The sequence below is a fragment of the Corvus moneduloides genome, chromosome 1, assembly GCF_009650955.1.
Source record: "Corvus moneduloides isolate bCorMon1 chromosome 1, bCorMon1.pri, whole genome shotgun sequence".
NCBI classification, from domain to species: Eukaryota; Metazoa; Chordata; class Aves; order Passeriformes; family Corvidae; genus Corvus; species Corvus moneduloides.
In genome coordinates this window covers 60,448,958-60,474,456 of record NC_045476.1, presented here as the reverse complement: position 1 = coordinate 60,474,456, position 25,499 = coordinate 60,448,958, and the positions used below count along the sequence as shown (strand labels likewise).

Genomic DNA, 25,499 nt, shown 5'->3' with positions numbered 1-25,499 from the left:
CAGACAAACATCACACCCATCTGGAAGAGCAAGAAGGAAGATCTGGGAAACTGCAAGATGTTTGGGCACACCTCTGTTCCTGGGAGGTTTATGGAGCCAATGTTCCTGGAAGCCATATCCAAGCGTATGAAGGACAAAAGAGAGACTGGGAACAACCAATACAGATTTATCAAATTGCAGCTGACCAACCAGTTTGCCAGACCTGTAGAAAAGGGGACAGCAATGGATGTTGTACAACTTGACTAAAAGCCTGGCTTTTGAGATGGTCTGTCATAACATCCCATAGCTAAACCAGTGGAACATAAGCTGCTCTCTCAGCAGATGATGCTGAATTGGGGAAGCAGTGTGCTATAGTGAAAGGCTGTTGCTCAGAGACACCTTCACAGGATGGAGATACAGGCAGACAAGAATACAATGAAGTCCAAATCAGCAAATGCAAGGTCCTGCACCTGGACTGGAACTGACCTATGCAGCAGCACAGGCTGAAAGCATTTTTGGAGAAAAAGTCTGGAGGATACTGTGCCCAAGTTGAGTATGGGTCAGCAACACCTCTTTGCAGGGAAGTCAGACAGCCACACCCTGGGCTATAGTAGCAAGAGTGCAAGGGAAGTGATTATTACCTCCATTCAGCATTGCTGGGACCACATCTGGAGCCCTGTGTCTAGTTCTGGTCTCTCCCATACAAAAAAGATGTGTTCACACTGGAGGGAGTCCAGTGCAGGGCCATCAAGCCAGTTGTGTAGTCCACAGCATACAAAGAGAGGAACTCAGTGTGCTCAACTCTGAGAAGTGCAGGCTAGGGAGAGACCTTATTGCTCACTTAAAGGAGAGTGCAGGGAAAGAAAACTACTCTTGGAGGTGCACAATGGAAGTATCACAGGCAACGGACAGCAGCTTCAATGTGGCCAATTCAATGAGGCCTAAGAAAAAGGGTGCGGGTCTTTTTGTTTTTCTTTGTTTGCTTTAAACCATGAAGGTGGTTAAATACCTGGTCAGATTGCCCAGGTGACCTCCAGGACTGGCTCTCAACAAAAATTATTCTAAGATCAAGTCTGCAAGTAGAGAGAGCACAGAGCAGAGATCTCAGCACAGTACTACTGTGAACTGTTTCTGTCGGTAGCAGACTGAAGTGCCACACTCACATGCCAATGAATGACGCCAAAGAGTATTACTCTCACTTATACAGAGAGGCACCAAAACTATGCAATCCAGCTTCTCAGTGATCCTCAATGGAAATTCATTTGCACTAGAATGCTGGGATAATTATGATCATAATCAATACAAGATTCACTCAGCTGGATGAAAAAAAGGGTTTACATAGCATTTCTTTTGTTAATTTGTTGGCATGAGACATAAGATTTATCTGTCTGTGCCTTGGTTTTCTCTGTTAATGCAAGACAGGAGCACTGAAATTACCTGTATCGGGGGTGTGGGCATTTTATTTTGAAATCCACAGGAAGTGCTTCATAGGTAGAAAATAATACCAAATATATGAATTCAAATAACAAGCAGTACATCTTGTTAAGACATGCAGGAATTTGCCTCATGAAGCTAAGACTAATTCTTCACATCTTCTGGCTGCACTTAATACATTTTTCCTTACTGACTACTATCTGGGACTCTTACAGATTTTCACCTGAATTTCAGCATAAACGACTCATGGGAACTAAGCAGAGCATGCCAAATGGATCTGTAGTGGTAAGAACAGTTTTCAGGGATGACTTTTCTTTGAACTAGGAAAGGAGAATTTTCACTGCAGTCCTTGGAATGTGGTAAATAAAACTTATAACCAAAAAAGACATCCATTTATTTCAAATTAAAATTCTTAAAATTAGAAGTCTAAAATTTTGCTTTCAACACTTGCAAAAGAAAGTCAATCAGTTAGTTTAAGTCATGGCTAAGACAGACAAGTGTTTAAACAGCTGGAATACCTACGTGAAGGCCCATTAAGCCTGCGAAGAAACTCCAAGATTCCCAAATAAAACTATTTTCTAGAATAACTATCTATTTTTGTTCTTCCACAGCAGTATGTATGGAGTAATACCTAGATCTACTAAAATAAGTACATTAAGGGCTTGAGATGCAAGTCTTGTGTCTTGAGACCAAGAAACAAAGACCTCAGATGCAAATGGAGGTCTTTGTTTCATGTTAGAGCAAACAACATGAAAAGTACTGAGATAGTCATAAAATCCTCATTCCTTTTTTATAGTTCAAAGCCAATTTGAGTTGTTAAGAGTATGAACATTCCAAACATATCAAGATATTTCAGTTCTCATTAGTAGAAGATTCATTATTATTTGATGTCCACTTGGTCTTTATACTTACTAAATTAATTTAGAAGCTCCACCAGAGAAGGCAGCACCTACCAAATCTAGTCTCATCTGAAATCCATTTAAGACCATTGATGTGTCTGGGTAGCACTTACTGGGGCTGGTGACTGATGCAATGAGTTATTAATGCCTGCCTGGCCTCACAAACACTGCCAGCTCCAGCACAAGCATTCAGGAGAGGGCTGCTTTTGCTTCTAACACTGCTCTAACACAAGCACCTCAAGGCAGTTTAAAACTATTCTGAGACAGACAGGCTCCCCATGCCACAGCCATTCCTCCTTTCGACTGGGTACAACCACCTGGGAAGCTACAGAGGGAGTTGGTCTGGGTTCAAAACAAACTAAGCCCTAAGGAGAAGGAGGCTTTAAGGACTCTCCTGTTCCAGAACATTATGTGGGTGCACCAATGCTCTCACTGGCACAGAGGAAAGGGGGCAGCTGCAGTGCCAAGTGTTTGGTAGAGAACAGCACAAACTGCCCAATTACAGACCTGGCTGTGACTAACGGTGCCCTTGGACACAAGCCTTGTGATGTGGTCTGTGCTCAGTGGGTGCCTACCATCACCAGGCTAAATTCTCTACTTTTGTCAAATAATTCAAATTTTTGTAGGCAGTGAATCCTAATGACATACAAAAGGACATGAACACAAGAAGTAGGGTGGGGGGCGTCAAAAGAAACAGAAACAAAGACAACTGCTGAGTAAAACCAAACCCAAACACTTCTGCGGCTTTTTTTGTTTTTTTGCGGAGGTACTCAATAAATGAAGCAATGAAACTGTGTGTCTTGTGATTAGATAACTGTCTGTTTCAATGCAACATAGTGCTGTAACTAGCTTGTGTTCATGTGTAGTTCTGACTAATATCCACCGGTATTTACTCTAGTGGATAGAAATAATTCATGATACAACCCAAGACATTAATGCCATTAAAAATGGAAAAATGTAGCAAATTCTGCTCAACCACGAAGAGAGGTACTCAGGGAGAAAAAAAAAAATCAGAAACTGCCACTTTAGTAAACTAGTTCACTGGTTCTCATTTTGGGTTTTCTTTTTGCTAGTCCAAGTAAAAGTCAGTAGCTGACCTCCATTCCTGCGCAGCCTCAGGGAAGCAGACTCTTTACAATATCCCTGTTTTCAGTTGTAAATGTTAATCTGATCAACACAGTAATGCCATTTACTAGGACTTTACACAATAGCCTCAGCTTCAGTAAAACACCTAAAAAATTAGCAAGTCAATTAAAAGGGAAAAACAACTCCCCATTAAATCCTATTCAGACCTGCAACTTCTCTCCAGGCCAAAACATACAGACACGTTCTCACGGGCAGGCTCCTTCTTTGTAATGTTAACAGAACAATTTTAGAAGACTGGATGCTTAAAAAAGCAGATGGAATTCAAACACTGTGGATAAAGGGAATGGGGCTCATTTGGTGTCTTCTGAAGCATCTTCAATTTATGGCTGCACTGCCATAAATAAGAAACAGAGGAATACTGCCTGCTTCACTGGAAATCCTGGGACAAACTGGAAGTGTGAAAGCTTTCTTCTGAATAGTAGGCTGCAGAGTCTGAAGAAACACCACACAGTGCTCTGCAGTATATGGTATTCATTACAGCTTTTGTTTCAATGCTTGAGTGTACTGGCTATCTCAAAGTACTTCAAGACCTTTCATATTTCCCCGTATCGAGTCTCCTTCATTTAAAAGTAGAAGACATCATAAAAGTATCTTAATCCTTTAAATTATTTGTAGCATATATCCTATTAGATTCAACATTCAGAAGATGTTTTTATTCCTGCTGCCATCATTAAACCTAACTTTACTTCTACGTATTTATGTATCTATGTGAAGACAGTAATGTAGCAAGCAGAACTGTGGAGTCTGTAGCATACACTCACAAAGGCAGCTTTTCGTGGTATTATTTAGGGAAATATTCTTCTAAGGAAGCCAGGGGAAGCTTGCTTTAGGAGTTTATTTTTATGCTGGGCTCCCACTGCCTGTATTTCTTCACTATTATTGTGCTGCAATTAATTCCCATCACCAAATGAACGATGACATCTGGGAAAGTTGCTGAATCAAACACAGAAGAGCAAAAGCAAAGTTCCAAAACTGTAAGCTCTATATCATGTAGCAGATGAAAATAAGCTTATTTTTACACCTGGCAGAATATCAGGAATCACAAACTAATACTCAATGAACCTTAAACCTACTGAAGTGAGAGAAGAAGTCTCAGTAAGATTTACAAAAACCACATGCTCAAAAAGATGAGACAGTTTCTTCCCTTAATCAAAACTGAAAAATGAAAATATCACATAATAATTGTTTTTTTAAAAAATAAAATTATGTCCACCTATGAAAGTTTGTGGGAACACTGAAATTATACATTCATTTGAAAGATTTATAATAGGCTTATTTTAAACATTTTTTTAAAACATACCTTGTAGAGACCAAAGAAACCCAAGTCCCTTAATACACTGAGGGCACTAACTCTTGGACCAGTAGTAATTTCTCCAGCCACCTGCAATCGAATCTTGACAATTTCCAGTGGATTGGTAAAGATTACTTGAGAACCTCCAGCCTGAAATTCAAAGTAGAAATCAATATATTAACCTGCTACAATATTTGCAGTGTGCATCCTGCTACATTCAAGAGAAGGCATTTTCAATCCTGCTGCAGTCGGTTAAGATATTAGCAGACAAGAGTTTTAGTATTAGAGCACCTCCCAAGGTAAGAAACCTACTCCCCCACAACATGAGTGGTCAGGAAAAACAGAAAGGAAGCAGGTCACCCACTGAAGGACACTGCAGTACATCAGACAGACACTAGCTAAATTCTTTTTGCAAGAACACGGTCATCAACATCAAGTTATGCAATACTGACAAGCAAAGAACACTCTAACAGAAGTAATGAAGTAAAAGGAAAAAATAGTAACTAGTAAAGAAGCTGTGATGTGCAGTATATAGAAAGTGAAATCATACTGTTGAAGAGTAGAAATCTGGCAGAAACTTTTTTCAATTTTGACATGAGTTCATATAACAAAGAACACATGGATTCCAATAAACAGAATTGCAAGTATATTGTGCTTTCCTTAAAAAAACCCTCTGAACTACCAGTTTCAGTGCCATTAAGTGCCATTTGATTCAAGAGTCTGAGCTCTACATCATTATTTAGGTACCAGGTATTAAAGAAAAGAAAGTCTACAGACTGAAGGATTCTATTAATCGAGAACCACTAAATGTTTTCAATGTGTTAGTCTCCATTTGTTGAGAAGACACCACTCAACCAATTCTGAAAGTCTGATTTAAAACACAGCAGTGGCAAGCATTTTGGACTCCCTTTACTTCTTATGAAGTTCATCTCATTCATCCCATGTAACTTAGGGCACAGCCTTTCCACTACACTGACAGATCTGGAGCTAAAAATCTGCAACCAGAAAAAAAAGTAATGCGAAGGTTACTTAAGTGTATTAAAAAAAATACTCATTCAAACTCCTTCTGGCTCAAATTCAACAGAGTGTCATTCTAACTTCTGTTAAGTAAATAATTCTGTGGCCTGACAGCTATGCTCTCCTCTAGATTCTGAAATCACACGAACTATGCAAAGGGAAACCCTTGCCCTCCCTACAACAAACCAACTATTTTGTTCTAGAAGGTAATGACTAAAATGAAATAAGTGTTTAAAAGCACTTGCATGTAGTGATGTCTAGTATGTAAACACCATATACACATCTTTTTTATATTATCCCAGTGTTAAAATAATTAATTGTAGCTCAGATTAACTATCATTCAAAATAAAAAATACGCTCAGTAATATGGTTCAAATAATGTGCTGAAGAAACGGCAAATCACATGAACAACTATTCTTGTCTACCACTCAGAGTGAGCATACACGATGTGGTTACAAATTAAAGTCTTTACATAACCCCTGAAATATCCCAAGTGTTTCCTATTTTGACCAGAAAAAGCATGCTCTTGTGTAACTCAACTGGTTTTGACTTTCAAATTGGCATAATTTAATTTAACTGCTTTTACCAAACCAGAATCCTGGTATATATAAAACTGCTATTCTTGTTGCCATCAAAAATTAGACTGATAAATTATGTGGCACATATGCTAACTTAAGTTTTGCACTTAAGCTGAAACGTGTTAAATAAGTAAGCATTCAAAACAAAAAAAAAATTTCTTTTCCATGTCTACTCATCTTGAAAATTCTCAAAATAAATAAAAATAATCCTGGAAAAGTTCTTTGATTAATTACATATTCCTATTTAATAACAATTTTGGTGTAGGTATTACAATTATTAGGCATTCCCACAAGCCAATATGTATTTTTTTTCTTCCTAAAGATGATAAAAACTGAATTACAGGTGATAACGTACATTTGAAAGTTTGTTACACCACAGCCATTTTCTAAAACACATTACTTAAAAACTCTTATCACTTGATCTATTAGCACAATTAAAGTACTTTCCCTCAGTAGGATATTCCTGCAGTTTATTGTGCCATGACTCCATGAGAAATGTTCCTTTAATTTTCACTACAGGAAAAACATATTAAATTTTAAAAGATTACAACAAAATTCAGTTTTAGTATTATTATTGCTATTAATGCACCAAAACATTGAACAACTTAAAAATCTACAAAAATGTTTGTAAGTGAATGTCATATTTAAAGAAAGGAAGTAGAAACATATCTCTGATTTTAAAGGAGAATAAAGGCAAATAACTTCAATATAATATAATTTCCATGCAAACAGATGGGAAGTACTTCAGGTGTTAGCACATACAAATGCCTATGTTTGCATGCCCAACTGGCTGTGTTGACACTTCCAGCATTAGACGTTTGCTGCTCTGGCTAAATCACATAGGACTTCCTCTGCTTCAGCTTGCTATTTAAAAACATGGATGCTATTATTTACCCACTTCATACAATCAAGCTTACTACACTCAAATTTTTAAAAACACTGAGACCTGCATGCACCAGACAGTACTAAAAGCACTACAGATTTTGCTGCCCACACAGCAGGTTTGAAGAGAGACACTGGTCATTTCCAGTGAAGTGTTTCCAAACTGTCCAGATACTAGCCCAGAACTCCCTGAACAACCTTTGTCATGCTCTGAATTTGATCAAAGATATACTCCAAAATCAAACGGTGAATGACTGAAAGCGATGAGCCAGACAATACCTGACAGAGGTCTCAGTAGGAGGGTTTCTACCACTTGCCTGCCTCGTGATGCAGAGGGAGGCTGGTTTATCAGCCTGTGCAGAGGCAGTTTCAGTGGCAGTAAGTACAGTCGCCTGGTGGGGAGCTTTGATCATTCTGTTGTTTGAGCATCTGCGCTGGTAACTGCAGCTCCTTGCTCTCAAAATGGGGGGGAAGCAAACTGGAGATGGCTACTGTACTCTAATGAAATGATTTCTTGCTTATCTAGTACTGGTAACTCCTATTGTGTTATTCATCATCACAGTAATGCAAGCGTCTCATAAATATTAATTTATTTCCTCCCAGTGCTTCTGTGAGGAAAGTACAATGACTCTGGTTTTACAAGGAGGAGTTTTGAGGCAGACAGGTTAATTGTACGACCAGTGTGTGCATTCCTCCCTGCTCAAACATTCACAACTTGTCAGAGTCTCCAGATATCCTGATCTCCAAATCAGTAGCTTGAATCACAATAGCATGGCTTCTGCCTTCTTTCTAAGTTTTTGCATAGTGAATGTAATGGAAGAAATCTCATCACTCTGGTTTTTTTCCAGTCTTTTTGAAGTACTGGTATGGAAAAAAACCCAGACAAAATAGCCTCAGCACATCATATCACCCTGCTCATTCATTTTATTTGGCCAAAAGTTGAAGAATACTGCCTTCTGGTTTGCTAGCTTTTGCAGTTAAAAATGTATTTAATTATAAAATTTGAAATAAGCTCCCAAAGGGCAGAATTTGAAAACCACTTTTTTTTTTTTTTTTGGTCCAGAATAAACATTATTTAAGCTCAGGTTGCTCAAGCTTAATGATTTCTCCACTGTGTCAGAAAAATCAAATTCATCAACTGTTTAATACAGATGGTTCCCAGTAACACCAATTTTTCTGTACTGAAGTTACAAACTTGAATACCCTCAATTCCCAGTTCCTTATCACCTCTCCCAATCATTTTTTAAACAAATGATCTGACTGTAAATCTATTACTTTTCAGTTATTATCATGTGATTAAAGTAAAAACTACAATTTCTGAGTTATTTATAGGAGTATATACCCAGAGGTACTGCATAGATAATTATCTCTAAGGGCCCACAAAGGGCCCATATTATTCTGAAAGAATTTAACATTTGACCTAATCACAAGCACTTATGGTCTTGTTTGATTTAGAGCAAGAAAATGAAAGGGAAATATCACTGTCATCCAAGAACGATTAATACACACACAACTAGAAATCTGTATGCCTTTAAATGTGCTCCAACAAAGTCAGCCAGCTATGCAGCTACACACATGTGAATTTTTAAAAAGAAGCTGGGTTTTTTCCCATTTTTGCAGTTCTTTAACTCTGCAATTGCTATGATATCACCCAACACCTCTCGATGGCAGTATAGTCTTGTACACTACTGTCTATCATGTCTCCTGCTACTTTCCTACTTTACTGAACAGAAAGAAGAAGTAGGAATAGTTGAGGATTGGTTGGGGGTTTTGTCCATGGAGAAATAAGGCCTAGTCTGTAATGAAAAAAAAAAAAAAAGTTTAGTAGCAATCACTTAATACTTCAGTTTAAGTTAAAATGTTTTCTGTTTCTTCATGTATTCAACTCACTCTGCAATAAACTTACTGGAAAATGAACAGATTTTCCTCATTACACTGAGAGAAGAAATTCCTGTTCTTTTTAATATAACTGCTTTTTGTGCCCTTACGAGATTAACTAAGAAATGAGCACACCAGACACAACTCTCCTCGGGCTTTCACATCTCCATTTGAAAGCTTTGGTGTATGTTCTGAAGAGAATACAGCTTGCAATCAAAGAAGGAAATTCTCTGTTCTCCATTCCAGAAGAAAGTACTAGATTCTTTCCCTTTCAGTGCTACTGACCATCAAATGTTCTTGTTCCCGTAATTACCTTATTATCTATTTCAAATTGTAGCCCCTTTCCTGCTCTCAGTAACAGCTTTTGGGGTCAGCCTGGATCTTTATTCTGCATCCCATCCAACTTACCAGATATTCTCTTTTTTGGTTTCACGGATGAAGAAAGGATTACTACTGCTATTAGAGTGTTAATGTTTCTCAACAGTATCCCCCAGGGATTGCAATTATAGCAATTAATGGCAATCATTAAAATACATAAGCAATATATTATACAACTATCAAAAATCAACCTCTGCAAAAGAAATTGTCTACAATGTCTTGGTTACTTGTTTAATTTACAAAAGACAAGCAGGTGCAAATTCCAAAATTTTTAGTCAACTGTTTCTCATATTCAGTCCTACTGCATATCATACTCTGTCCCAAGCCCTTACTCCTTGCCAGCTTCCAGATGCAGCTTGTTTTCCTGTGCATTTCCTAGCATCCATTAATCCTAATTAAAGTCAAGGTTCCTTAAGTACAGGCACGAAATAAAGAATTTTCCTTGTCATTAAAAAAAAAAAATTAAAAAAAATTAAAAATGTACCATGGATTTCAAGAATGGAAGAATTACCATCCTCATTGTATAATAAAGGACAACTAAGGCATAGAACTGTTGAATCATTTACCACAAAATCACATACCAACTCTGCAACAGAACAAGGCTTAGAAGCCAGATTTACAGAGTGCCACTACAGTGCTTCGAACTACTCTAAAAGTCTTGGTGGTTGTGTGGCAATAGATCCCAAGAGTGTTAGATGAATTATGCTGAACTGCTCCAGAGGGGATTTCACTATGGACTTTCCTGTTACCAGAAAAGCTCCCAAGTAACAGACAGCAGTCCAAAGTGACTGTTTTCCTTACAGATCTCAAAGGTGACAACCCTAATTTCATGGTACAATATGTCAAGAGCAAAGCATACTGGGTTCTCAGAAGCTTGGTTCTATGTTACGTTTTCTTTCCATAAAGTCAGGCCACAAAAATCAAGACAAGCCATCTCATGCTATTCTGTGTTCTCTCGTCTGTGGTCCTACATACACAGCATTTTGGTAATGCTCTTTAGCAAAGGGAGTTCATACAGTAAATACCTTTTCTTCAGATCACGAGATTTCCTGAGCCCTCACTCATCTGCTTTTCGCTACCCTGGTCAGGCTATCACAGAAACAGCTTCCATGCTGCTCAGGCAGAATTGTGTTTTTCTCTAGCTAATCTTTCTTGTCTTCTGAGGACAGCCTTCCCTTGGTCTGGCTAAGGTTTTACTTTGTGCAGCTCAAGCAGCAAACATTGCTAGAATCACAGTCTTGTTAATGTCCAAATGCACATAAAATGTACTGCAAGCTCTGTCAAATCCTCACATAAAAGTGCTCATAAATAGAATTGTAATTAATCTGAACAGAAGTGCATTCCTGCTACTGCATCAGCCAGATTTCCAAGACCCAGATACAAGCTGTGAGGACTGTCCTACAACAGAATATTAATGACCTGTCTAAACAGAAACAAACAGGAGTATGGTTTGTTATAAGCACTGACCAAGTCTGCAGTGGGAAAAAAATTAAAATTGTGGATTTGATATTTTCCACGTTATAGGTAATTCACTTCTCAGAAGCCTAGCCAAAAAATCAACGTGGAGCCTACTTGATTGGCATTATAAAAGCAATTAACTTACAGACCTGTCAAATATGTTAACGTTTGGCTCTGTCTGCTCTACTTGTGTATTTTGACTAGTTGTAGAATCATTTAATGATTTACAGACCTTTCAAGTCCTAAGGCATGGTAGCTGTATTAAAACTGTGACCCATTATTTCTTGGTCACATCATAAATTACTGTGACATCATAAATATCTTCCTTTTTCTCACAGAAAGCTAGATTTTAATTCCTGATTTGAGCTCAGGCCTTTGTTTTTGGATTTGGGGTTTTTTTGAACCTTCACTGGTAAACACTGTAATATTTTACTGCCAGTAAAAGAAGTAGTAATAGGAGAGAAAGGCTTATGTAATAAAAGATAATTGTCAAAACAAATACATGTTTTAAACTGCAGTGTGCATTTATACAAAACTCTGCAGTCATTATTTCTAACATAATAGGAGAAAAAAGAATAAGATTCAAATTGAATGAATAGGAAGTTTGTTGGAAAAAAATTGACTTTTTAAGCATTCAGGATTGTTTGGTTCTGGACTCAGAAACCTATCAACCTAAACCTACGCATCCCTCCTTCGTTTTACAGTTTGAAAAATTTTCTCTCTCTCTCTCTTTTCTTCAGGGGAGAAAGGAAATTAAAAGAAAGAGGAGAGGGAAAGCAAAATGGGAAAGTATCTCTAATTTGTAATGGAAAAATATTTTGTGAAATAAAAATTAAAATTAGATTAATTAATCCAAAAGGAAAATTCAAAACAAAGTGAAATCAAGTTCTGCAAAATTCATTACTGATTTGGGGAAAGACCAGTTTAAGTAGGTATGACTGGGTGAAAATTTTAGCAAACTGGTATTTTTAAAACATCCAAACCTGCAAGGAAATAGGGGTGAGGACAAAAAGAAGCAGGAACTTTACACCAGGAACTTTCCTACCCTTTGGTACAACCTCTTGGAAGGGCTATCATGCTACTGTATGCTGCCTTCCCAAACCTCATCATAAGGCTTAAATCAAAAATTAGATGAAAATTTATCAGAGACAATTAAAACAGAGCAGTGTTGAGATACAGTGCGTTTGCAAATGTGAATTAAAATTTAAGTCCAGATCTAGTTGGGGTTTTTGTACCAAACACAATTAATTTAAATGATTTTCAGCATGCTGAAAATATCTACAATTATAGCAGTTCAGAGAACAAAACTACACTTTAAAAATACCTAATTAATTATAGTATATTCAGTTACATTATATTCATTATGTTAAACAGAATTTAAATCTAATTAATTTATTGAACAACATCAATTTTATGCACAAAGAAAATAGCTTTAAATTTAATCAAGAAAAGAAAGCATGTATTAGGAGTTTCTGAACTTCTCCTTAAACCAGATGGGAAAGTTGGGCATACACAAGCAGGTAGAACTCCCCTTGAAAGTAATGGATCCTCAACCACAGGAAGAATAGACCTCTGAGAATAAATCTGCTAAGTGTTCAAGAGACATATGCCATTTGCTTTCAAAGGTCATAAGAGCAATCGTCAAGATTACCATCTTTATTTAACTATCTCAATAAAACAGACCAAAACTTTTCTGTGTGACAGCAGCTGTTTGGTTGTTTTGGGTTTTTTTTTTTTCAGATATACATCCAGGTATTTTTTTCCCCTGGCATATATAAGGTTCAGTTTAATTTTACCCATAGCTCAGCTTCCCTCACCAAATATAGTAGAATGTTATCATACTTAGGTTTCAGAACAATGGAAGAATGAATGAATGACACCCTCAGTTTCCTTTAGTCCACAACTTCCAAATCTCTGAATTTTTGCAAGTAAGAGATCTAAATGTGGGAATTGCAATTTATACCCCCTCTGCCTCCACTGCAATGCCACAGAGAAAATGTAGCTTAGATCTGGACTTCTCTTTATTACTCTCTGAAACATAAAATACATGTTTTAAGTAGCTTAATAAAACTATTTGCACTGGATCTGTTATTTGGCACAATTCACCTGGAACTTCCATCACATTCCTTTATAAAAATTAATTCTGGGCAGGATTTTGCACTCCATCTTAACCGTATCTAATTTTTATGTTCCACAGCAGAGTTGAGGCTGTCCAAGCAGGTCCAATACATTTTAACTTTATTATGATTCCTATAAAGTCTATCGAAATATGCCTAAAATTGCCTTGACAATTTAAACAAAAGCAGATCTGTATGGGATCTGTAATTGTATTGTGCTACATGATTTAAGCTGGCTAATAGGGAGCACACACTGAGCAGCTGGGAAGGAAAAGACTCCATGCTCAGGAGGAGAAGGGAGAGCAGGAGGAAAGGTTAATAAAGCAAAACGTAGTTCTCTTTTCTTGCTGAAAATTAAGCCTCCTACTTACCGATATCACCGTATTAATATATGCAGACAAGGCAACATATATTACATAGCTGTTTCTTTTTAGTCATGCTATAATCCTTCTTCTGTTTTTCTTAGCATTCTTTTATGTTTTATATCGCTCTTTATTTTGCATATTTGCATCTCTTCCCCAGTTACACAAACGTAACTTTTTCATTACATGTGGAATTGTTTTATGTAAGGTACCAAGCAAAATGACTGTCTCACCTGAAAAGTTAGTATTAAAGGTAATGTCTCAAAACCCCAAACATATTTATTACTCTTTTACAAACAGAGTTTTCAATGTGTTAATATAACTCAAAAAATAAGAATAATATATAATACTTTATTAAAAAAAAAATCAGGTTACTTTCAACAGATGCTCTTAAGTGAATTAAGTTTAAAAAAAGCAAGCAGTTAAACTTGGTATGACTTAAAATTATTTTTTATTTAAAATATAAAATCAAGCAAAAGACCATGAAATAAAGCTTCCAGAAATTCAAGATTATTGTCACTCTAAAAAAAATATTTCAAATTGTACTTACAGCTTACACATCCTTTTATGAAAGAACTCTGAAGGTAAGTTATAGCATTAGCAGAAATCAAACCTAGCATATTCGTGCCCATTTTAATTCAATAAGGTTAAGTCAGCTTTGTGGTTTAGATGCTCAGCAGATCATAGCTCTACAGCATCATCACACTGTGCCTTGAAACTGAAGCTTTTTACTCGTCTAATAATGATAAGGGCTATATAGGGTTTGCATGAGTGATGAGAGTCTGAAATGCACAGCAGAGATCAGAGTTCATGGTGGGTGTCAGGCACTGTGCAAATCTGAAAGCTACACGCATTTTTATGGGTAACAAATACTGTAGTCATTAGGAAAATTTCTTACAAACAAAGGAGATGGAAATCTTGAATTAGTAATTTACATAACAGCCATCCTTAAGTATAAAGGTTATACTTTTAATTATATTCTTGGGGGTCTCAAAAAGAAAAAATCTCAACCACCCTATCGCTTTCATCTTCACATAATAAAAAGCTATGAAACAGGCTGTTAACTGAATTAAGTGCCACAAGGTCACGAAATAAATGATCTATTTTCTTCTTTTCTTTTTTTTTTTTTTTTAGGAGGGAAAACAGTTTACAAAACAGAAAAAGACTTGTTCAATGAAACAATCAGCTTTAGTTACAAGTGCAAAAGTCAGCCATGTGTACTAATTCACAGTAATTATGATGCAAAGTGAACTCCTTGGGGACTTAAAAGTCAACGCCTGGCAATGGTTGGGCAAACAGCAGAGTGGAGCTACTCAGGTGATACTGACCCCTTCAAAGCCCTTTGTGTTACTGAACAACCCAAACCATCCAAGTATCTGCTTGTCCTCCCTTTCTTAGGTATTATTACTATACCGTATTCACAGGGCTGCTATTTTAAACATTACAAACGAGCATGCATCCCAGCACTCAGCTCTTGCATAAGCAATGAATACACTCCAAGGAAACAGAAGCACTGAAGAAGAAAAATTTAAATCTGTGTTTGCAACACAATCCCAGCTGAGACTTAGACGTGGAAAGCAGAAAGGTGATAGGGCAGGTGTCTTAGAAAATTCATCTTAGTTGGATTCCCCTTTTTAGACTTTAACACATCATGCCCTCCTGTCTTCTTGCCTCCCACATAAATGATTACTACATTGTGAAATGAGGTAAAAATCAAAGACTGACAGTTTTCAAGCATTCAACACTGTCCATGCTGCTTCCACAGTGAAATCACAGGTTTCACGATGGCTTAAACGGGGACAAAAAGTGAGGCCAATACAATGCTGAAAGCCTGTCTTTGGCATCTCGTATTTTACACCATGAGAGAAAAATTCACCCCAAAAAACCCAGGGCACCACTGGTAATGAGAGTCTCTGTTGCTAGTCTGAATTGGGTTTAAAATTACAGAAGAACCCAAAGACCACCTGCAGAAGAGACAAGTTGCAACCTATCTACCTGGCACCAAACTATGCCCTTGAGTGGAGCACCACAGTTAAAAAGAAAACTCAGGGCATTCTGCCACTGCACGTCTACTGCTGCAACTTTATGCAGCATCTCACTGTTAATATAAATTTAGGGCAAGCCAAGATTTACAGCACATTTAAAATACATCTCAAACCACCTATCTCTTAAAGCAGATCCTTAGTTTACAATGAACTGCCGGCAAAAAACCTTGCTGCAGCATTCTCATGAATGACAGGTCTCTGTAAAGAGTGCTTTTTGTACTGCATTAAAAAACTCACAGCAGTCTGTAAAATAAAAACTCTAGATCAAATGACATTTTAAATGAAAATTTTGCTGAATTCTCTGTGGCTGCAATGTTCATGAGACATTTTATTAGTGTAAGGGGCAAATACTTTTTACTCTGCAAGCACTTTATTGCATTTTTCTTTCATTTACAGCATGCTTTTTTATTTAGGGCTTTAGAGACCCACATTCTTCTCCCCCTCCCCTTCTTTTTTTCTTCCCTGAATGCTCCTAAAGTTACAGAACAAGGGGATCCTACCTGGCAGTCTACAACAGGTCAGTGATCAAACAGAAGGAGCAGTGAGACAGCAGCCAAATCCTGCCCCATCTCCTGAGAATAACAGAAAGCCAGGGCTTATCAGCCTGCAATGCAACCGAGCCACTGCACCCTGAGGCTCAGATAATCGTAGTTCACTTTCTGCAAGCACATACAGCACACATCTCTGCACGTACTGAGGTTAAGACGCAAGCATTTTTTTTTATTAAGTTGCTGCTCACTGTAGTTTTCGACACAGGTAGAAGCTGCTTGAAAATGTGACCTCATCTGTCTTATGACAGCAGAAACAAAGATAGATTAAGAACACACCAACATTGCTCTGCCCCAGTGATCAAAGCTGTTTTAAATAAACAGTGCTCTTTATCTGTAAAAGGTACTGGTCTTTGAACAACTATTCATTTTACCTAAAGTATTTACATTTGCTAGAACAAATCAATACACCAGATACAGTAACCTGTAATATGAACAGACAGAACTAGACCAAATAGTGAAGTATTATCATTTACCCAGTGATATGCCAGTTGTTCATTAAGATACTACTTTGTGCAAGGAAAACACTCCTAAAATCTTAGTGGGTTTTAAATACAGCCTACATTCAGGAATGCATTATGCACGGAGTTAACATTACACAGCCTACGTCTGCTATGAACTCAAAGAAGCATGAGCAGTCTTTGCCATTTCAAAAAGCCAGTATCACTGCAAAAAGTGAAAATTAGTGGGTGCAATAACACATCAGGAAAGAAGTGACGTGGCAGAGTGGGTGCCACAAAGTAGTAACTAATTATTAACTTCTGGAAAGGTTAGCATGAATCCTCTTTAGGCCATAAGCTACAGCCAACATGAATAGAGAGACATTCTTTATTAACGAAACAAACTCTAAGCTGTGAGAATTAGAGAGTGCAGTTAAAAGGCACGATGCACAGAAACATTTACCCTTTCATCAAGAACGGCTGGCCTATCTAGGAAAGAACTGAGATGCTCTAGTAGAGTCTCTTGAACCGGATCTGTGGTTAAACAGAAGCCTTAGTCCACACAGTTAATCGTATAAACTGCACTTTCATGAATCTCATATGAAGGAAATTAAAGATACTTACACAGCCACCAGCAAGAATTTCTGCAGCCAGTGGAACAGATCCATCTTTACTCCGAAACTTATCTCTCACAAAATCATTAACCTTAAAAGACAAACATTTATGAAAGCTAATAAATTAAAAGGTCAGAGAAAACACTCATCAGCTGCAAATTCTGTGCAAATGAAAATGCAAATACATCCACTAAGCTACCAAACTACAAGATATTAAAGAAATCAAAGTCTAAGATTTTATATCAAATATTCTAAAGCTATGTTTTTCTTAAAAAAATTTGCAGCATAATTCAAATACTTATTACTGAAAAAATGTATCATCATTAAGTGATTTTAAAAATCAGAAAATTATAAAATGATATTTTAGAAGTGCTCACTATATTTAAAATTTAAATAAAATGTCAAATTAATATCAGAATGTTCAATACTAAGCTTTAACACAATGGCAATTCAATTAGTAGCATTATGCACCTTTCTTTTTTTTTAATGCATACTACCAGCTTTGGTGAATATTACCTTATCAGTGAATAAACAATATATTATGATTGGGTTATAACAAGAAATTCTTAAGTGCCTTACAAACACTCAAGAACTAACAAAATTACAGAAGTAAAACCATTCAGAAAACAAAAAAACACAAACAAGTTCCTTTCTTACGAACAATTCACTACATGCTCATATTATCTATCTCCTGTTGCACTAGAATCATACATACAGGAACCACGTGGAGATACAAAAACAAAAGCCCTCCAATAAGTAACTATTCTGATTTGTTAAGAAGTTAAACCAAAGGTTTCTACACTACTTACAAACAACCAGATGAGCTGAACAAGTTGAATGAGCTTTTTATATTTTGGAGTGAGTCCAAAAGTAAGTTTTCAATAGGATTCTTAAAATGTACATGTACACCTCTGGATGAGACTTGTATGCCACTTGTACTGTTCACAAGTCAGATATTAACAGATGCTAATTGTAATTTGATGCATTTTACAATGTGAGAAATGTGAAAACAATCCATTTACAAACTTACAGTAAGTTTTATGGCCTTCTCTGGTGCTACTCCTAATAGCTGTGGTAACAGACCTGTAACATGGAAATAGAGAATTCAAGGCATTGAGTAACTTGGTATTAAATAAACAAATCAACAAATATATGTAGAGACCAGCACCTAGAAACAGGCGATTTTTACAGCAATTTTGTGTTATTATGTATAATGAGAGTACTTAAACATTCAATTTTGAGAACAAACTTGGTGCTACCACTTCAAGTGCTACCACTGTCTATATGTACTTCTTTCTTTTTTCTTTTTAATTTATACTAGCTCATTTTATGCTTAAACACTAATACAGATTTGCCAAATGTTTCAGCACTGTCCTAAACTAACATCTGTTTTCTGTGTCTCCGCACAAAAATCAAGACTTTCTAATTAATTTTGTGAGATACACAATGCATCCACCTCAAAAGTCAAAACCTCAGTACTTTTTTCTAACAAAAAGAATGGCATTAGATGGAAGGACTGAAGGGGATAGGAATCAAAATATTGCAAAACATTCAAACATGTATGACTGCATTCTTGAGCTCTTTGCCCAGCTAAATCATCAGTTCTTAAAACAAAGGAAATTACATTGCTTTCTTCCCAGGTATGGAAGTTTTTATTTTATTTTGTCAGAAGTGATGTGTTACAGAAGTGGAAGTGTGAATTTCTGACTGCCAGCTTCACTTGTTTGATGTGAACGGCCGATATTTTGTAAACACTTGAATGACACAGCCTAAAAATAGGCAAAGCTTACCAACAAAGCCTGAAGCTAGAATGGTGTTGCAAGCATTCATCAGCATAATGAAATTAAGACCCCATTCAGAAATGTGAGAAAATCACCCCAGCTAGAGCTCCTGGTGCAGAGCCCTTTGTTTTAGCAGCTCAGGCAGCACCTTTGGGTACTTTCTACAAAGCCTGACATTTTCACCTCTCCATGGTTTTATTTTGTTGAAAAAAAAACAATTAAGTTTCCACTTCTAAAAGTTAACCTGCTGAAAAGCATTTTCCCAAAGAGCTAAATGTCAGAACACCACACAAAAATGTACATGCTCTTCCACCCTGCCACCATCCATCAGCTTTACTGGTTCCTACTGATGCTCTTAATAAGGAATTGACATTGAAGAAAAGCACCATTTGGTTTGTGGTAGCAGGAGACCCAACCATATTTAGATGGTGATGTCTTTATACAGCTGACGTACATATACATGTAACATTTACCCAAGACAACTGTGGTGCATTATGATCATATGAGTGAATATTCAAATTAAAAAATATAGTAGCACTAAGTTCATATAAAGTTGTGCAAAACCAAGAGATTCTGCAGAGTAAGTTAAATTTCAGAATCTGAGTTTCTTAAAAAGTTTTACTTGCACAGGTAATTTGAAACCAGACCTCAATGAAAAACCATTAAGCCACTCAGAATGATGTAATTAAATATTACATTATCTGCAGCACTATGAGGGAAACAGTAATATAAAAGGAACAGGATATTTTTCATTACAAAATTATCTTCGTAATTGCTATAATATTTACATCTTGCTATAGGACATGTTTGGCTTTATACAAACACTATGGCAAATTAATTTATATCTTTAGAGATTAAAAAAAATGTTCCATATACTTTAAAAGTACAATACCTAATCTTAAACCTAATCCAGTAAAATTAGAGCAGGTCTGATATAGCAGATATAATTTTAAACACAAAGGTCATTAATTTTAAAATCACATATACATATATTACTACACCCCACCATGACTTACAAGTCATATTTTATCAAATAAATCACAGAAAAAGACATTCCATAAATGAAAATTATAAAAGTAGTCCAGTTGGTTATCTGTATAAACCTCCAGTCTTAGAAACAACATTAGCAGGACAAATCAAATTCATTTTCACGGAACTGATCAAAGATGTCCTTTTAACCATTTTTCAGCTCCCAAAACTTTGCATTTGTAAAAGCACTTGTAAAGCCATAGGGAAAATAGGTTTATCTTGGCACAAGTTATCTTTTTTTTCATCTGGTTCTTTCCTTTTGTACTCAAATCTGAATGGGACTGTTACGACTCAAAGCTCTCCATAAAACTTTGAGGTAGAGAAGTTTAATAAAATAGGCAGCATTTAAAGAAAACCCCAACACTGGAAAAACCCAACTGAACAACCAAAACCCAGAGCACTTTTCTCTCTTTTCCTGCCTCTACTTCAAATGATTTTATAGTATAAAAGTGCTCTTTAAGTTTAATTACATATAATGCTGTATATATCTACTGCAAGACAGCAGAGTATTGTATAAAAGGTAGCATGAATTTTAAGACTATGTTTTATAGCATTACCAGGTACCAGCTAGGCCCACTGTCTCCAGCATCTTAGGAAGGTAGAGGGACCCTTCATCTGAACTCATACCTATGCAATAAAGCTATCTCTAGTGGTACCTATGCATTCTATATGCTATGACCATCAAAATTAAATCTTTTCTTTATTGTTTTGATAGGAGCCCTGAAACACTGTCGAACATTTTCTAAACATGATAAAGATGCTAGGTTTTGAAAGAAAGAAAGCACATCAAGGGCCCCATATGATAATGTCATGTTTCTGCTGGGGTTATCCTGACACGATGGGAATTTCTCAGTGTTAACTATGCATTAGCAGATCAGCAATATGATATAAACACAGATGGAGAACAGGCTTAGAAATGTCTGACAGTGCCTTAAAAATACATGCCTTTTATAACATCAGAGCATAGTATCTTGCACATAGGCAGCCTGCTAGTATAGTACATAGTGAACACATTATTCAATGCATTTTTTATATCCAAGGCTTTTTAGCAGGAATTACATACAATGTACCATTTCATATGTGACACACTGTCATAGTGGGACTCTCAGGGAAGGTGAAGGTGTGTGCAAGAGAGAGCACCAAGAGCTGCATTCAATTTGTGACACTGTACATGTTCTGAAAGCAGTCTAAATACACTGTGAATATGTACACAACAGCTCAGCCAGCCCAGCTATACTGATGGCACTGAGAAAAAAAAAAATCTTACTTGGCCAAAGTATTTTTTTAGATATCTAACAGAGATGCTTCACACTGTGTAATAGATGTGATTTTCCCTTCGTATTAGAAAAAAAAAAGTGACTGAAGGTTTTGTTACTCGGTCTATATAAAATATTTGACACCATTAGGGCATCTTACAGGAACGCAGTAATGGATTACTGCTGAATTTTTCAATTACAGGAGTCACACAATAAACTGGACAATTAATCACCACTTGCCATTCAAAAAACACTCCCTCAGACTGGAAATGGGGTATTTCCTGAAAATTTTGTGTTTTGACAGAACTTGGGGTACAAGCAGGCTTGAAGTTCCAGTCTCTATAAACAGTATTCCATTGCATAATTTGGAAGGAAAGTTTCTGCCACAGTCTTATTACACCATTAGCATGGGAGTTCATCAGTAATAATGAAGCTGGATGATGATCAAATCATTAAAATCTAAATTAGGTGGCATTTGGAGTGACTGCAGGGCTAGAAGCACTATCAACAGAAATAAAACTAACAAACAAGCTCCTGAACAGTTCATGATCACAGATGACAGTGTCTTCAACAGCATTTCCTGTCTTTTCCATCCTCTAGGCAAAGTGGCATTAACAGCATGGCCACCAAACATTTTCCTAAACTACATTTTATCTCTGGTACTTAAATTTCCCATGAAACTTCTATCACGTATGGGTGAAACAATCTCTACTGGATGCACTGCTTAAGTCTGTGAAGCATTCTGTGACTCATCAGGTGGACTTCTGACTAAAATTCTATTATGACATGAAGGTGACCTCATCAGTTGGAAGAGATCTTGACAAATCACAGCTTTCAAAATTTTCTTACATTTGCATATATAAAAATACCTGTGAGTTTCTAAATACGCATTTCAGGTATAAATGTAGACAGAACAGTAAATTACAGGTATATGAGATGAGCATTCTTTTCAGCCATGCTGAGAGACAGATGAAAAATTTATCTCAGATATGGTCTTAAAAAATATGCTAACAACACAGCATTCATATAATCCATATTATAAAGACTCTACAGAGGTTTATATCATGTTTGGTTTTGTTGGGTTTTTTTTTAATCCAAGTGTCTTTTCAGTGGCAACATTGATTATACTTACAACCAAACTGACATCAAACCAAATTCAGTGATCTCTATATATCCACAAGATGGTGTAATTTATCCTTATCTGAGATGGTGGTTTAAAACATGGTTTCCAAGTTTGGAAAAAAACAGTGATACAAGAAAGAAAAATCAGTTCACTTAGTTGGACAGAAATATAAGCCTTGTATTAAAAATATCATCCAAAATGGCTGAGTTCAGAGTGGGGCTTATAATTACTGCTTGCTTTCTTGAAGTCCATCATGAAAAAGAGACCACTGCTCTAAATGTTTCTAGTACAATTTTTTAAAAGTTTTTGCATCTATTCAGCTAAGAAGAAGTCTGCCAATGATTACTCCCTCCTTCAAAACCACCCACACTGACTTAACCCTGAACAAATCACAGTTGAAGAAAGAATTGCCATGACCAATGAGTAGCAAAAAGTAATGTACTCTGTAGTGTGTCCTACCTAGTGCAGGATTCAAGACTAGGAGGAGATGACTCTTGCTATACATTTACTGCATTACATTGGGTAATTACACTAACCTATAAAATGCTCCTTTCAAATTTTCTTGTCCTCTCAAGCTTAACCGGAAACTTTGCTCTGCACTCAGCTGCTAAACTTTCTTCAACATCATCTCCTTGGAAAGTAGGCAATGGTCCAAATTTACAGAACTGCACAGAGGGAGCTCCAGATTTTTAAGCAGTTTTCTCTATTTGTCTCTTTAAAAAGAGCTAAGTCAGGATGCTCTTTAAGGAGAGAATTTGTAGAAACGCAGGTCTCAATTTGCCTCTAAAATTATGGTGCTCTACTGTATAATCCAGAAATTAGATTATTGGCCTGGTCTTAGAAGTTCAGCTCCACCAAACTGAGATTTCACTATTCAGTATTCCTTAGAAAACTGAAAAGTAGTAAAGACGATGGGGGATGGAAGGACAAGCTATACCGATGAAGTTTCCCAACATTCCCTAAACTTGGCAACGAAAAAAATCACTCCAAATTCAGGACAAACAAATGGAGTTAAGAACATGCATTTATGACATTTCTGAGGGTTTTTTGGTTTTTGGGTTTTTTTTTCCAGGTGAAAAAAACCACTGTCCTTCAGAATTTCAATAAGACATGAGGCAGCAAGAGTGGAATTCTGCTTATTTATTCTTTCAGGATGCTGGAAGAAGCAGACGAAAATTTGCAAGGAATACATTCGGTTCTTTAGCTAGTAACTGGGACTTTTGAAAGATTTTGATTGCTATAAATCCTTACAAAATAGAGACCATGCCAGTACTCTTTATTAAATTATTATGTCTACTCCAAAAATTGTCTCAAACAGAGCCTTCCCCATCTCCAATTGTGCTGAAATAATTACAGAGTCTGTATTTTGCAGAAGAGCTACTTAGCCAACCTCCAGTAGCTTGGGTCATATGTTACAGTGTGCACACCTATCACACCACCTAGTTTTAATGATGTTTCCCACATTGTTTTATGAACTGTTACTATTTTTTAAGGTATACGTAACTTTGCCAGTTCATAACAATATGTTACCAAACTCCTCTGTTCCTCATTCCTTACTCAACTGCTTTTAACAAGTTATTTCTTTCATTACAATATTTCTATTTTCAAAAATGAAAAGAAGATTCTAAGCAAGCTGGCTGAAAATGAAATAATGCAAATTTCAAATTCTACCCTATCAATACGGCAGAGGGGGATAGAAGATCTCAATAATTGTGACACCAGAAATGTAATTTACTTTAACTCTGTGACAGAGAAGAACTGCAATTTCATGCTGAGGTTCCTGATTCTGTATGACTTCTTCGAGGTTACCTGAACTGACACCATGGATGCCACAACCAGGGCAAGGATAAAACAAAAAAAAAAAAGCCACCATTTAACTGCAGGCACTTATCCAAGACAGCCAAAGTGAGGATGATTTACATCCGAAACAGAATCAATAGCTTTTGGCGCTTTCTCCATTGACAAAGGCAGTTTGGAACAGGTAACTTCTTAACTTGGTTACATATATAAAGCTTAGTGGGATGAAACCCAGCGAATCACTCTCCCTGACTCCACAGTGACAACCTAAGAAAAGGTATACATAAAACTTGATAAAGATGACTATTTCCAATGATAACTGAAGCAAATGCAATTGGTACACAGAGACCTTTTTGTCTCAAAAGAAATACAACAAAAAGTATTCCAAAGAACAAAAACCCACACATGATCTAACTTCTTACCAAACAGGACAAAACACTCTTGGCACTAAGGACTGCTAAGGAAATGAAAATTTTACTAACAATATATACTTGCTGTAGGAAATTGCTAATGTTGCCCTATGGCAGATGAGGAGGGAAAGGACAGAGAGGTCCTACAGAAATGTTCTCATTACAGTGAAGTTTTAACTATTGAGAAGTTTGCAAATCCTTCCCCTGTAAGAGAGAAGAAGCAAAACTGAAGTCTGAGCTAAAAAGACTTAAAAATCCAGTCACACAAAACTCTTAATAGCATCTTATCATTAGTATATAACACCTTTTAAACTTACCTCGATAAAGCCCAAAGAAACCTTCATAACGTAGCACTTTCTTGAAGCAATCAAAGCTGTTTTTATACATAAGTTCTCCCACAAAAGAGCCTGTAGAACGCTGGTTTTGCATGCGAGTTTTTACTAAATCAATTGGGTAGACTGCAGTGGCTCCAACAGCTGAAAACAAAATCAAGATATTAGAAAACATGATTTTGCATTTGCACTGTTTGACTGCAAATGTCATCTTTCACATTTACATCTAGCATATCAGTTGTATCTTTTTTCTTCATGATATATTCTGGATACATTAAACTACCACAGCTTTAACCAAATGCACTTTCCAGTCCTACCTCATTATTAATCTGATTTTCCTGAAATTTGTTTGGGGACAAATCAGATAGCAACGTCACCTGGAAACTGCAACGGCTCATAAATTCCAAAATTCTTGTAGACCAGGTGATCCTTTCCCCTTCAATCTTACAGTCATCCCATCCCTTAGACACAGCTCCAAAGGAAAGTCTGAGAAACCTTCCAAACTTAAATGAGAGGCAGAAGGGAAAGAAGGGCAAAAGAAAAGAAGAAAAAACCCAAACAGTGAAGATGAATATTCTTTTGCTCAGCCATGACTAACCTCCAGCAACTGAACCAAGGGCAAACCTGTACGCTGATTCTGCAATCTGGATGAGAACAGGTCGAGACACATCGCCTGAAGCTTTCTGTCAAGGCAGGATTTAAAAC

The 25,499-nt window shown here is 36.6% G+C and overlaps 1 protein-coding gene across 4 annotated transcripts in view; it reads right to left on the bottom strand.

The window, feature by feature from the left end:
• SLC25A13 (solute carrier family 25 member 13) overlaps positions 1–25,499 on the bottom strand; it is a 103,968-nt gene that overhangs the window by 12,119 nt on the left and 66,350 nt on the right. For all 4 annotated transcript variants that reach the window (XM_032111636.1, XM_032111628.1, XM_032111620.1 and 1 more), the window contains 5 exons: positions 25,393–25,477; positions 24,780–24,938; positions 18,097–18,149; positions 17,077–17,157; positions 4,759–4,899 (listed from right to left, as the gene is read on the bottom strand). In XM_032111636.1, coding sequence (XP_031967527.1) covers positions 4,759–4,899; positions 17,077–17,157; positions 18,097–18,149; positions 24,780–24,938; positions 25,393–25,477 — 519 coding nt within the window. The remainder of the gene's footprint in view (positions 1–4,758; positions 4,900–17,076; positions 17,158–18,096; positions 18,150–24,779; positions 24,939–25,392; positions 25,478–25,499) is intronic.